The sequence below is a fragment of the Scyliorhinus torazame genome, chromosome 7 (genome assembly GCF_047496885.1).
Source record: "Scyliorhinus torazame isolate Kashiwa2021f chromosome 7, sScyTor2.1, whole genome shotgun sequence".
NCBI classification, from domain to species: Eukaryota; Metazoa; Chordata; class Chondrichthyes; order Carcharhiniformes; family Scyliorhinidae; genus Scyliorhinus; species Scyliorhinus torazame.
In genome coordinates, this window is record NC_092713.1 from 110,510,485 (window position 1) to 110,525,354 (window position 14,870).

Below are 14,870 nucleotides of genomic sequence, written 5' to 3' on the forward strand. Positions count from 1 at the left end.
CCTATAGACCTATTTCCCTCCTAAATGTAGATGCCAAGATCCTGGCCAAGGTAATGGCAATGAGAATAGAGGAATGTGTCCCGGGGGTGGTCCACGAGGACCAAACTGGGTTTGTGAAGGGGAGACAGCTGAACACGAATATACGGAGGCTGTTAGGGGTAATGATGATGGCCCCACCAGAGGGGGAAACGGAGGTAGTAGTGGCGATGGATGCCGAGAAAGCATTTGATAGAGTGGAGTGGGATTATTTGTGGGAGGTGTTGAGGAGATTTGGTTTTGGAGAGGGGTATGTTAGATGGGTGCAGCTGTTGTATAGGGCCCCGATGGCGAGCGTGGTCATGAATGGACGGGGATCTGCATATCTTCGGCTCCATAGAGGGACAAGGCAGGGATGCCCTCTGTCCCCATTATTGTTTGCACTGGCGATTGAGCCCCTGGCGATAGCGTTGAGGGGTTCCAAGAAGTGGAGGGGAGTACTGAGGGGAGGAGAAGAACACCGGGTATCTTTGTATGCGGACGATTTGCTACTATACGTGGCAGACCCGGCGGAGGGGATGCCAGAAATAATGCGGATACTTGGGGAGTTTGGGGAGTTTTCAGGGTATAAATTGAACATGGGGAAAAGTGAGTTGTTTGTGGTGCATCCAGGGGAGCAGAGTAGAGAAATAGAGGACCTACCGTTGAGGAAGGTAACAAGGGACTTTCGTTACCTGAGGATCCAGATAGCTAAGAATTGGGGCACATTGCATAGGTTAAATTTAACGCGGTTGGTGGAACAGATGGAGGAGGATTTCAAGAGATGGGATATGGTATCCCTGTCACTGGCAGGGAGGGTGCAGGCGGTTAAGATGGTGGTCCTCCCGAGATTCCTCTTTGTGTTTCAGTGCCTCCCGGTGGTGATCACGAAGGCTTTTTTTAAAAGGATTGAAAAGAGCATCATGGGTTTTGTGTGGGCCGGGAAGACCCCGAGAGTGAGGAAGGGATTCTTACAGCGTAGCAGGGATAGGGGGGGGCTGGCACTACCGAGCCTAAGTGAGTATTATTGGGCCGCTAATATTTCAATGGTGAGTAAGTGGATGGGAGAGGAGGAGGGAGCGGCATGGAAGAGATTAGAGAGGGCGTCCTGTAGGGGGACTAGCCTACAGGCTATGGTGACAGCCCCATTGCCGTTCTCACCGAGGAACTACACCACAAGCCCGGTGGTGGTGGCTACACTGAAGATTTGGGGACAGTGGAGACGGCATAGGGGAAAGACTGGAGCCTTGGGGGGGTCCCCGATAAGAAACAATCATAGGTTTGCCCCGGGGGGAATGGATGGGGGATATGGAATGTGGCAAAGAGCAGGAATAACGCAACTGAAAGATCTGTTTGTGGATGGGAAGTTCGCGAGTCTGGGAGCGCTGACCGAGAAATATGGGTTGCCCCAAGGGAATGCATTCAGGTATATGCAACTGAGGGCTTTTGCGAGGCAACAGGTGAGGGAATTCCCGCAGCTCCCGACACAAGAGGTGCAGGACAGAGTGATCTCAAAGACATGGGTGGGGGATGGTAAGGTGTCAGATATATATAGGGAAATGAGGGACGAAGGGGAGACTATGGTAGATGAACTAAAAGGGAAATGGGAAGAAGAGCTGGGGGAGGAGATCGAGGAGGGGCTGTGGGCAGATGCCCTAAGCAGGGTAAACTCGTCGTCCTCGTGTGCCAGGCTAAGCCTGATTCAGTTTAAGTTATTACACAGGGCGCATATGACTGGAGCACGGCTCAGTAAATTTTTTGGGGTGGAGGATAGGTGTGCGAGGTGCTCGAGAAGCCCAGCGAATCATACCCATATGTTTTGGTCATGCCCGGCACTACAGGGGTTTTGGATGGGGGTGACAAAGGTGCTTTCAAAAGTAGTAGGAGTCCGGGTCGAACCAAGCTGGGGGTTGGCTATATTTGGGGTTGCACAAGAGCCGGGAGTGCAGGAGGCGAGAGAGGCCGATGTTTTGGCCTTTGCGTCCCTAGTAGCCCGGCGCAGGATATTGCTAATGTGGAAAGAAGCCAAGCCCCCGGGGGTGGAGACCTGGATAAATGACATGGCGGGGTTTATAAAGCTAGAGCGGATTAAGTTCGTCCTAAGGGGGTCGGCTCAAGGGTTCACCAGGCGGTGGCAACCGTTCGTCGAATACCTCGCAGAAAGATAGACGGAATGGAAAAAAGAAGGCAGCAGCAGCAGCCCAGGATCGGGGGGGGGGGGGGGGGGGGGGGGGGGGGGGAGAGGAACCAGACGGACTCTCAGGGTTGTTAATATATACTGTATAGTATGTATAGGTCGTTGCTACAGATAATTATATATTGGACTGTTAAATTATATTTTTGGAGAGTGTTACTTGTGACAAGGCCGTTGCCAATTAGGGCTAGTTTTCATTTTTGTTATTTATTATTTATTCATTTTTTGTTTATAAAATAGGTCAATGTTATTTGTGTTGTTATAATATTGTGTAAAGGATGCACAATGTACTGTGTTGGTTGACCAAAAATTTTCAATAAAATATTTAATTTAAAAAAAATTAAAAAAATCTTTGCATGCCAGGTTGATCCTGAAATAATGAATATTTTTAGCAAATGGAAGCAGGACCTGATATTGTTTTATGTCATCCAGGTAAACCCCGCAGTGAATAACTAAACTATTTGTCTGCCATAACCATTCAAGATTGCGTTCCTCAGACTTCAGGACGCAGGCATTAGGGATGTAGCAGAGGAATGGTTAGGATGAGCGCGAGTAATGGGTTTATTGAGGATAAGAGCATCAAAGGTGAAGAGAGAGTGTAATCAGTAGCTGCAGAAATGTTGCCCCGAATAGGGCAACCAAAGCTGACAATTAGAGGACAGCTTTTACAGGGCGAGTACAGAAGGTGGTAATGTTAGGATGTGGCGGGGGGTGATGTGTGAAACAAGGAAGTGATCAGAGATGGCCTCGTCTGTCATTGATCCAATGGGAATAACAAGACCGCAGGAGACAGCATCGTGTCCATGAATATGGGTTGTGGATTCAGTGAATGTACATCGATGGGAACATTAAGGCCATTTAAAGGATTGGGTCTGAACTTCCATGGAATGGCAAATCAGAGTCCGGTTGCCACTGTGCTCTGCCCCTAGTTTTTTTTTTTTAAACCTCAAATTTATTTCAATCCCATGTCACCTGATCTTCTGTCTTCGGCCAGGCGAGATCCAGGCGTTACAGCAGGTAGGTTATAATAACAATATAATAATAATAATCTTTATTGCCACAAGTAGGCTTACATTAACACTGCAATGAAGTTACCGTGAAAATCCCGAGTCGCCACATTTCGGCGCCTGTTCGGGTACACGAAAGGGGAATTCAGACTGTCCAATTCACCAAACAGCACGTCTTTCGAGACTTGTGGGAGGAAACCGGAGCACCCGGAGGAAATCCATCGCAGACACGGGGAGAACGTGCAGACTCCACACAAACAGTGGCCCGTGCAGGGAATCGAACCTGGGACCCTGGCGCTGTGAAGCCATAGTGCTAACCTCTATGCCACCGTGCTGGTTGAAGGTCCAGCTGAGTTTAAAGGTCCTTGACAGGTCTGGGAGACGTTAAGTGTACGGGTCAGGCCTCGGGAAGGAGTTGGGAAGGTGAAAGCCAGGAGTGGAGTCTTGGGCGGGGTGTCCTGATTGAAGGGGGGGGGGCGAGAAGAAAAGTGGTGGGGAGATTCGGGTAGGGGGTTTGGGGAGTGTGGGACAAGTCCCTTGGGGGATGAGTGTGGGTTGGTCGAATAGTCAACTGGAAGTTAGAAGTGTTTTAGTCCTTCTAACGTTTTCTGGGTAACCACGGATATAACACAGTTGGAACTATCCAAAGTATGCAATCCAAATCAGATTTTTAAACAGTTCCCAGTGCAGGACATTTGCCCGAGGCAATACTTGCAGGCAATTGCTGAGGTAACCTTATATGGGAATTTCTGGGGAATGTTCCCCAGTGCATCTTTGGTGAACGAGGAGGTACAGCAAGACTAAAAATCAACACCCAAACAGTGGGGGAGGGGGAAATCTGAACATTGACTTTCCCAAAGGTTTTTCATTTCTGAATGTATTCCAAAGAATACATGTTGTAATCTAGTCTTTCAAGCTTGTATGGTTAAAAGTCAGAATCCTGACTTTAGCATATATCAAAGAGTTAAGAAGTAAATTATACGTACTTGAAAAACTGATCTGTTCCAAGTTTTGTACCAGCTCTGGTGAAACGCAATGTGAAGGGGATGAGGCTGTCCACTGTACATACAATGTAGCCCATCTGGAGGTAGTATCCTGGAGTCTGTGCTGGCATTGTGACCTTTGGAGCACCTAATGAAAAAATAAGCATTGTTTCTTCATTTTAAATTAACTCAAGAAAGAGCAGTCAGTGGATTTTCTTACCGACTTTGAATTGACTCTGCTAGATTTGCAGCAAATTGCAAATCTGCAGCTGTTGCTTCCTGGCTACAGGTTCCTCGGGAATCTTATAAAGTGATAACATGTACATTCCAACACCACCCAAATGTTCACACTTCCATTTAATGTTATAAAACTACCTCCAACGCCCGTTTGCCAGAGGCAAAATGAAAGGAGATGGTACACTCGCCAGTGGAGGCAGACAAAACCAATCTCAAATCATTCAATTGGCATCACCGGCAGAAATAAATGATATTTTTCAGGCATGGTCTAATAATTAATATTTTGTTTTCAATGCTGGCCAGCACGGACCTTAATTCCCAGCGGGGCTGCTCCACAGCCTGCAAGTAAAAGTGACAAATGTGACTTGTACATTTGCACAATGAAGCATAATTAAGTCGCTTTTCAGTGCCGAATTGTGTTCTGGATCGTGATTCACAAAAGGGCAAGTTTGAAACACTGGGATACAACACATACTGGAATAATAAGTAGCTACAAAACATGAATGTGCAAAATATTCAAAATGGAGGGCAACACACATTGGAGACTTAGCCCGAATAATCACTGGAGTGCAAAATCTAAGTAGATGCCATTTGTTGAAAAAGAAAGAACCTTCTGCTAACCATTGTATATAATTGTAATTTAATGCCCAAGTAAAATCATTTTCAAGGCATGGACAATAAGCTGTAGGCATTGGAGCTTTGTCCTGATCATTATCTTACAATAAGCTTGATCCAAAAGCTGTATCTCTCCATTTTACATCAATGAAAATATGCATGTACCCACACGTAGTGTCATGTGACAGTACCTTTAAGAAATGGGTGTTGAAGAAATGGGTGTTTAAGGAATGTCCCTTTAAGAAATGGGTGTTTATCAGTGATGTCAGAGTGTGGGAGGAGCTGGGCTGTCAGTCCGCTTTTTACTTTCATTTTAGGCTGTTTGCTGCAGGGTGTGTTTTAGTTTATTTTTCAGTGTTGGAGCTGAAGTCAGACAAAGCAGCTGTACTGTTGATCTCTCTGCCATGAAAAGACTGTCCCTTGATCATTTGGTGAATTCAGAATTATAAATGTTTTCAGTAGTGAATGTAAACCTTATGTGCTTCTGTTAAAAGGTGTTTCTTTTGTCTTCTGGATGTTGTTTGGGAAGTTATTAAGGATTAATTAGTGTTGTATTCTTTGGGAGTTGTATCTGAATTAATGGTTGCCAAGATGTTCACTGTATGTTTTAAAAAGGTTAACTTGAGTTCATAGAATAAACATTGTTTTGCTTTAAAAAATACTTTTCCATTTCTGCTTTACCACACCTGTAGAGTGGGCCGTGTGCTCCCCATACCACAATCTATTAAAAATTGTGGGTCAGGTGAACTCCATGATACACTTTGGGGTTCTCTAAACCCTGGCCCATAACAATAGGTACAATTGCAATTATTGGTCATAATATTGTCCTGCTCAGAGGTTTCCCTATTTGTCCGGGAGGGGTATATGCTAAAAATTGAATGATAGTTAATCATCCACAAATAAGAAATATAATAAAAGAAACCTTTGTACATCCAAAATTATAAGATGGAAATATATAAATGACAGATCAACCTCTCAGAGACTCTTCATCAAAACAGCTCTATTTATTCCCAATGGAAGGCCTGTACATGAAAGATTAACTTTTCTTTTCCTTTCTGCTGTAGATTTTCTTTCTGTTTGACAACTATGCTTGAGTTTTACATGGATTGCAACTTCTGTGGGACTGTGCTACTGTCAATCTAAATATCGTTTGATCAGGCATTAGAACAAACTGCCTGTCGAATAAGAAAAAAAAAAAAGAGGTGGTGGTCTGTTACTTTAACTGTAGGATGAAAACACCAAACTTCACCTTGCAGGCAGCAAGAGTTACAAATGATTCAGGCTCCCATCTAGCAAAAGGCCATTGGTGCAATTGGAGCTGTGAAGTAGCACTACGCTCACAGCTGGGCACTGGAATGCCAGTGCCGCTCCAAGATTCTTTGCACTGATCCATCACTGGCAGTAATGATGTTACCACACTACATTAGGCACGTGGAATTTCTTTTGCCACTGATGTGTTCTTCAACTGGGATTTTTTTTCCCCTTTTACTAAATGAGTGCATATGGGACTGAAAACCGTTCTTTGAATGTAAATTGGAAATATTTGTTAGGACTTGTAGCATTTAATCAATCTAGCACTTAATGCTTTCAGCAAAGATTACTTCAACAAACATCAAAGGATTAGAATACTGCAATTGATTTAACCGATGCAAAACATTTTTTAAAAGCGTGAACTTTAGATTGCCTAACGGCTCAGTTGATAAAATCAATTGGACCAAAAAGACTAAAAGACATTTCTGATCATGTTCTGTTTGAAGACGTATCAACAACTGAGAGGGCACCATAGGTGGCCTCAGTGGTCCCATACGGAGGAGGGGAAATGTCAACCTATGTCCTTGCTCCAGTAACTGTCAAGTGATTCCTGGTAGAAAATTGATGGGTACATGGAGATTAAGTGATAGATTGGGCCATGATCAGGGTCCCTGTTGGTGCTTATTATACAGAACATTAAGTGAACAATTTCCATTTGGGTGCAATGTTTGGAAGATGATGGGCTTAACTTCCTCAGAGTGGTATTCAGTGGTGGATTGTCACTCCATACCAATTCACTGTGCTTAAATTCTAAAGCACCCGTCTTGCCCGACCCCCGACTCAGGCTGGGTGAGACTCCCAGCTCCAGCGGCGAACTGTAAAAGGAGTGGAGCAAAGGAGGGCACCGGATGTAAAGCAGGTGAATTTAAAGGTCCCATTGAAGTGGAGAGGTTTTGAAGGGAATGCGATGTGGGTTCGGGCATCCCAGACATCGATGGGCTAGGACCGGGTGGAAGGGCAGATGGGTGGGCCCAAGGGAGAGGGTGTCTGGGCCATGTGGGATCAGGTCTAGTCATGTCGGGGATGGGGAATCACGTGCGAGCGGAGGGTTGGTGGAGTGGTGCTTAGCTGGGGGGTGGGGGGGGGGGGGGGGGGTTGACTCATGCGCGGCTAGTTCTGGGTCTTTAAAATTGTTACTCTGAAGTTAGAAATGTTTTTTCCCCCTTCAATTCTTTCAGAGTAACCAAGAGGGTCTAGCTGGCAGAACCATCCGAAGTTAGCAATTTAAGTTGCTTTGTCGGATGGTTCCCAGTCCAGGGGAAGTTACTCCTTCGCCGCCGGTAAGCCCTTATCTGGGAATTTCCCAAATGCTCATTTTTGGAATGAATCCTTGGCATCTCAGGTGTTGGGGAGTCAGGACGTTACAGGCCAATGTCTTCTATGAGAGGGGGATATTCATTCTCTCTCTCTCTTCTTCCCCCCCCTCTCTCTCTCTCCCCTCTCTCTTCTCCCCCCTCTCTCTCTCTTCTCCCTCCCCCCCTCTCTCTCTCTCTTCTCCCCCTTCTCTCTTCTCCCCTCTCTCTCTCTCTCTTCTCCCCCCATCTCTCTCTTCTCCCCCTCTCTCTTCTCCCCTCTCTCTCCTCCCCCCCCTCTCTCTCTCTCTTGTCCCCCCTCTCTCTCTCCTCCCCCTCTCTCTTCTCCCCCCCTCTCTCTTCTCCCCCCTCTCTCTTCTCCCCCCCTCTCTCTCTCTTCTCCCCCTGTCGCTCTCTCCTCCCCCCCTCTCTCTCTCTTCTCCCCCCCCTCTCTCTCTCTTCTCCCCCCTCTCTCTCTCTTCTCCCCCCCTCTCTCTCTCTTCTCCCCCCTCTCTCTCTCTTCTCCCCCCTCTCTCTCTTCTCCCCCCTCTCTCTTCTCCCCCCTCTCTCTCTCTTCTCCCCCCTCTCTCTCTCTCTTCTCCCCCCTCTCTCTCTCTCTTCTCCCCCCTCGCTCTCTCTTCTCCCCCCCTCGCTCTCCCCCCTCCCCCTCGCTCTCCCCCCTCCCCCTCGCTCTCCCCCCCTCCCCCCTCGCTCTCTCCCCTCCCCCCTCGCTCTCTCCCCTCCCCCCCTCGCTCTCTCCCCTCCCCCCCTCGCTCTCTCCCCTCCCCCCTCGCTCTCTCCCCTCCCCCCCTCGCTCTCTCCCCTCCCCCCTCGCTCTCTCCCCTCCCATTGATACGCAATCAATACGCTTGAGTCCACGTGGAGTCATATCGATTCAGCTTTAATCAGATAGAACAGTACCCAGCAGCGAAGTTACAGAAGTGAAGGCTGCTGGGACAGCAGTGGTTCTTAGCCCCGCCCTGAGAGGCGGTGTATATGTACATTGCCCAATGGTAGACCCCGCGGTCTAGCCAATGGTCATTCCTCTCTCTGGTACCGCAATACCTGGTAGGACCACACCCCTCGCTCTCTCTTCTCCCCCCTCTCTCTCTTCTGCCCTCTCTCCTGCCCTCTCTCCCTCTCTCTCTTCTCCCCCCCTCTCTCTTCTCCCCCCCTCTCTCTCTCTCTCTCTCCTCGCCCTCTCTCTCCTCGCCCTCTCTCTCCTCGCCCTCTCTCTCCTCGCCCTCTCTCTCCTCGCCCTCTCTCTCCTCGCCCTCTCTCTCTCGCTCTCTCTCCTCGCCCTCTCTCTCTCTCTCTCTCCTCGCCCTCTCGCCCTCTCTCTCTCCTCCCCCTCTCGCCCCCCTCCCCCCTCGCTCTCTCCCCTCCCCCCTCGCTCTCTCCCCTCCCCCCTCGCTCTCTCCCCTCCCCCCTCGCTCTCTCCCCTCCCCCCTCGCTCTCTCCCCTCCCATTGTTACGCAATCAATACGCTTGAGTCCACGTGGAGTCATATCGATTCAGCTTTAATCAGATAGAACAGTACCCAGCAGCGAAGTTACAGAAGTGAAGGCTGATGGGACGGCAGTGGTTCTTAGCCCCGCCCTGAGAGGCGGTGTATATGTACATTGCCCAATGGTAGACCCCGCGGTCTAGCCAATGGTCATTCCTCTCTCTGGTACCCGCAATACCTGGTAGGACCACACCCCTCGCTCTCTCTTCTCCCCCCTCTCTCTCTTCTGCCCTCTCTCCCTCTCTCTCCTGCCCTCTCTCCCTCTCTCTCCTGCCCTCTCTCCCTCTCTCTCTTCTCCCCCCCTCTCTCTTCTCCCCCCCTCTCTCTCTCTCTCTCTCTCCTCGCCCTCTCTCTCTCTCTCTCTCCTCGCCCTCTCGCCCTCTCTCTCTCCTCGCCCTCTCGCCCTCTCTCTCTCCTCCCCCTCTCTCTCTCCTCCCCCCTCTCTCTCTCCTCCCCCCTCTCTCTCTCCTCCCCCCTCTCTCTCTCCTCCCCCCTCTCTCTCTCCTCCCCCCTCTCTCTCTCCTCCCCCCTCTCTCTCTCCTCCCCCCTCTCTCTCTCCTCCCCCCTCTCTCTCTCCTCCCCCCTCTCTCTCTCCTCCCCCTCTCTCTCTCCTCCCCCCTCTCTCTCTCCTCCCCCTCTCTCCTCCCCCTCTCTCTCTCCTCTCCACCCTCTCTCTCCTCCCCCCTCTCTCTCCTCCCCCCTCTCTCTCCTCCCCCCTCTCTCTCTCTCTCTTCTCCCCCGTCTCTCTCTCTTCTCCCCTCTCCCTCTTCTCCCCCCCTCTCTCTTCTCCCCCCTCTCTCTCTTCTCCCCCCCTCTCTCTCTCCCCCCCTTCTCCTCCCCCGTCTCTCTTCTCCACTCTCTCTCTCTCTCTTTCTCCACTCTCTCTCTCTCTCTCTCTCTTTCTCCACTCTCTCTCTCTCTTTCTCCACCCTCTCTCTTTCTCCACCCTCTCTCTTTCTCCACCCTCTCTCTCTCTCTCTTTCTCCACCCTCTCTCTCTCCACCCTCTCTCTCTCTCTTTCTCCACCCTCTCTCTCTCTCTTTCTCCCCCCCCCCCCCCCCACCCACCCACCCACCACCACCACCACCAAAACCTCCACACATATAATGAATAAGAATTGAAACTGCTTTCTGTGGTACTCAAAAAAACATATAGGACACATTTGAATACATTCTTCATAAGGTATTAACCTATTCAGTAAAACAGTTGAGAGGATATTCATATGGAAAGTAATAGGTCCATTACTAATATCATGCAGTGTAAATTCACCAAAGTGCAGCAGAAAGAAGGGGAACATTTGTCTACAGCATTAGTGTACTTTATTCTGCTTTGTAGCAGAACTTCATCATCTCTTACCTGGAACAATGTTGGAATAGGACACACCAGATACTCGTTGGAAGAGGTAATCCTCTGTGTCGTAGCCAGATATCTTCAAAAAGAATGATTCATCAGGTGGAACAAAGTCAGTCACATTGAGGATGCTGTAAGGCTTACGGTCAGGGTTATACTTCACAGGAATAGTTTTCAATGCAACACCCGAGATGCCAACAAGTTCCACTCGATCCACTCTGGCAGGAGGAATAAGTCCAGTTGTATTCAATAGTAAATATGTTGGTATACCTACAAGTGCAAACAATATGGGGCACATAAGGCAAAAAATAATTTTAAATAAAACGTGTCAGAGTTAAAATACAATAGGAAAATATCACCATTTGAAATAATATGAAATTGCAGTGCAAATGATTTAGCCTTTAGTCTGGTACAAGATGGGGGAAATTCTAGGTGGAATTTATATTGAAAACTCTTCAACTCACTCTCATGTCAAAACAAACACCAACATCAAATTACCTCAACAGTCAAGTGCATTTAAAAAAAATAATAAACCTACAATACTGAAATATAGTAAATAAATATTAAATGAAACAAAACAATGAAATCACGAATGCCTCTTATTTTGCTGTTCATTTGGGAAGTGGGTCCCACAGTGTTAACAACTTAACACTTCTAATTCTGAATATTTGTATGCTCACACCATGAACCCAACAGCAAACAACATTTGCCAGCTGCAGTTCCTTGTACCTTATTGTGTAGGATAATGAAAGTTCACCCTCACTGCAGTGGGATTAAAACAAGTTTGTTGCAAACTGACCTTGCACAGGTCTGTTACTAATCATTTTAAAATTCATTGTTGGTTTTCGGGAAAATCCAGCTCGGAAGTCAATGGTACTGAGTCCTGTGATTCGAATTGAATGTCTTCCAGCACTTGCTGTCTAGAGGAAATAAAACACACAAAGATCTAGGTCAGAAATTAAAACCAGGGCAGCACATTCCAACAATAATGTACTGCATGTATTGTAAGACACTAGACACAAACATCTTCCGAAGCAGAAGTCCCAGTTGTTGGAGATTTGGATTTAAGCACACATTGACACTGTATCCATCCGTTTCAGATACCTGGTAGCTGCAATTCAGGTCTCATTCAAGTAGAATACCATTTATAGTGTAAAAAAGGTGGGCAATAAGATCATACCGGTTTCCTGCTTGGGTGGGTTAGTTTAAAATTACTTCACATAGATGACACAGCTACCCTGTGAATGAAGAGACTATTATTCAGTTTTATTTGAATTTGGTTCCATACAACCAACACAAGTTAAGGTGGGATGTAGAGACAGCTTGGGTCTACATTACACCTACCCATGCAGTTCCTCCTATCAGGCTTCAGGACAAATCTAATAAAGGGTTCAGAACACATTTTTCCATACTCGCTTTTATTGTTAATCAGATTTAATTGCATTTATGATATTAGTAGCTTGGAGTAGTTAATTGCATAAATGTAATTTGATGCACCACACAAATTCATCTAATTTTTGACCCAACACCATTACAAAGTGGGACATCTTCAAAAATGCTACAAAACAGCAACATTCATGGATTTTGGTTCCCAAAATTCAAAGAGCATAAAGCTGTAGGATATTCCATTACTGAAATAGCATAAACATCCTATATATTGTGTTTTCACCCTATAAATGGAGAGTAAGCAAAAATGGATGTTTTTCTGGCTGGCAAGATGTATCATATGGTATACCACATCGATGACTGCTGGTGTCGCAACCTTTTACAATTTAAATAAATATCTTGAAGGGACCGAAGGTATGGTTAATAAATTTACTGATGACAGAAAGACAGGTAGGAAAGTAAGTTGTGAAGAGGACATAAAGAGGCTACAAAGGAATATAGATAGGTTAAGTGAGTGGGCAAAGATCTGGCAAATGGAGTATCATGTGGAAAAAATGTGAAATTGTTCAGTTTGGCAAATAAAACAATAAAGAAGCAGATTATCTTAAAGGTGGGAGACTTCAGAGCTCTGAATTGCAGATGGAGCTGGGTGTCCCAGTGCATGAATCACACAAGGCTAGTGTATAGGTACAGCAAGTCTTAAGGAAAACTAATAGAATGTGACCAAGACATGGCCGACCCATACCACGGACCGGCACCAAGAAGATAGCCCCCCACCAGATCGCGCGTGCTCATGGATCGATGGTCCCGATCAGTAGCCTGGCCATCCTGGAGGCCCCCCCGTGAATGATCCCACCCGACCCACACCAGGGCGGCCGTGGACTGAGTCCGCAGCCGCCACGCTGAGTCCCGCCGGGTGGAAACATAAGAGAACCACGCTGGCCCCGACCGGCGGCACATTGACCGCGCATGACCGATTGGTGGCGATTCTCTGATGACCAGAGAATCGCGGGATAGGCGTCGAACTAGATGTCGGGCTTGATGCCCATTCTCTGCCCCCTCGCCGATGGCAATTTCGGTGCGGAGGCTCGGAGAATCCCGCCCAAGGGGTCGCCAATTTAAGACAGAGATAAGGGGCACAATTCTCCGACCCCCCACCAGGACGGAGAATCGCCGGGGGCCGGCGTGAATCCCGCCCCCACCATGTCGCGAATTCTCCGCCACCGGAAGATTCGGCGGGGGCGGGAATCGCGCCGGTCGACGGGAATCCCCCGGCGATTCTCCGGTCCGCGATGGGCCGAAGTCTCGCCGCTGTCAACCCACACCAGCCGGTGTGGATTGAACCACCTTTGGGACGGTGGGACATGGCGGCGCGGGCGGGCTCTGGGGTCCGGGGGGGGCGCGGGGTGATCTGGCCCCGGGGGGTGCCCGCATGGTGGTCTGGCCCGCGATCGGGGCCCACCGATCCGCGGGCGGGCCTGTGCCTTGGGGGCACTCTTTTCCTTCCACCTTCACCATGGTCTCCACCATGGCGGAGGCAGAAGAGACCCCCTCCACTGCGCATGCGCGGGGATGCCGTGAGCGGCCGCTGACGCTCCCGCGCATGCGCCGCCCGGCAAAGTCATTCCGCGCCAGCTGGTGGGGCAGCAAAGGCCTTTCCCGCCAGCTGGCGGGGCGGAAATCAGTCCGGCGCGGGCCTACCCCCTCAAGGTGAGGCTCAGCCCCTCAAGATGCGGAGACTTCCGCACCTTTGGGGCAGCGCAATGCCGGACTGATTCGCGCCGTTTTTGGCGCCGGTTGGCGGACATCGCGCCGATATCGGAGAATCCCCCCAAGTAGATTTTTTTTCCCTCGGAGGGTTGAGAGTCTTCGGAACTCTGCTTCAACTGCCTTTTGAAGAATGGAGGCCAGGATACTCCAATTGTGACACTATGGGCTGGTTTCTCTGGTCGCCGGCGCCGAAATCGCGTTTGGCAATCCAAATTTCCTAACGAAGAATCCAAATTTCCGCCAAAATGGGGGACGGCGCGCTTTCATGATTCTCCACCCCCTCCAAAGCGGTGTACGCCTCGCCACGTATTGACGGTCTGAGGACATTGCCTGAGGCCCATCCCCCGATGTTCCACCCCCGACCAGCCGAGTATCCAACGGCGTGGGTCTCTCATGGTCTCACCCGTCGGGAATTCGCTGTGGCGGCTGCGGACTCGCCGCCACAGTCGGGGGAGGACCGACCCGCAGGCAGGGGGGGTGCGCATTATTTGGGGCTGGGGGTTCTGTGGGGGTGTGGTCCGGGGCGCGCGAGCCAGCCGAAGGGGGGGGGGGAAACTATTTTGCAGGCTGGGTCTGCGAGTGGCTGCCACCATGTTGCACGCGCAGCCACGGACCCGGCAAATCTCTGGGGCGTATTGGCGGCTAGAGCCGGGCGCTCTACGCTGCCATTCTGCTAGAGCCGGGGGCTCTACGCTGCCATTCTGCTAGAGCCGGGTGCTCTACGCTGCCATCCTGCTAGAGCCGGGCGCTCTACGCTGCCATTCTGCTAGAGCCGGGCGCTCTACGCTGCCATTCTGCTAGAGCCGGCCGCTCTACGCTGCCATTCTGATAGAGCCGGGCGCTCTACGCTGCCATTCTGCTAGAGCTGTGCGCTCTACGCTGCCATCCTGCTAGAGCCGGGGGCTCTACGCTGCCATCCTGCTAGAGCCGGGCGCTCTACGCTGCCATCCTGCTAGAGCCGGGCGCTCTACGCTGCCATTCTGATAGAGCCGGGCGCTCTACGCTGCCATTCTGCTAGAGCTGTGCGCTCTACGCTGCCATCCTGCTAGAGCCGGGCTCTCTACGCTGCCATCCTGCTAGAGCCGGGCGCTCTATGCTGCCATTCTGCTAGAGCCGGGCACTCTACGCTGCCATTCTGCTAGAGCTGTGCGCTCTACGCTGCCATTCTGCTAGAGCCGGGCGCTCTACGCTGCCATCCTGCTA

General features: G+C 49.7%; 1 protein-coding gene across 2 annotated transcripts in view; it reads right to left on the reverse strand.

Annotated features, from left to right (window-relative positions):
• Nucleotides 1-14,870, reverse strand: part of hmcn1 (hemicentin 1) — an 838,180-nt gene that overhangs the window by 595,688 nt on the left and 227,622 nt on the right. For both annotated transcript variants that reach the window (XM_072511251.1, XM_072511250.1), the window contains exons 7-9: nucleotides 11,311-11,431; nucleotides 10,518-10,781; nucleotides 4,203-4,347 (exon numbers count right to left, since the gene is read on the reverse strand). In XM_072511251.1, the coding sequence (XP_072367352.1) occupies nucleotides 4,203-4,347; nucleotides 10,518-10,781; nucleotides 11,311-11,431 (530 nt within the window). The remainder of the gene's footprint in view (nucleotides 1-4,202; nucleotides 4,348-10,517; nucleotides 10,782-11,310; nucleotides 11,432-14,870) is intronic.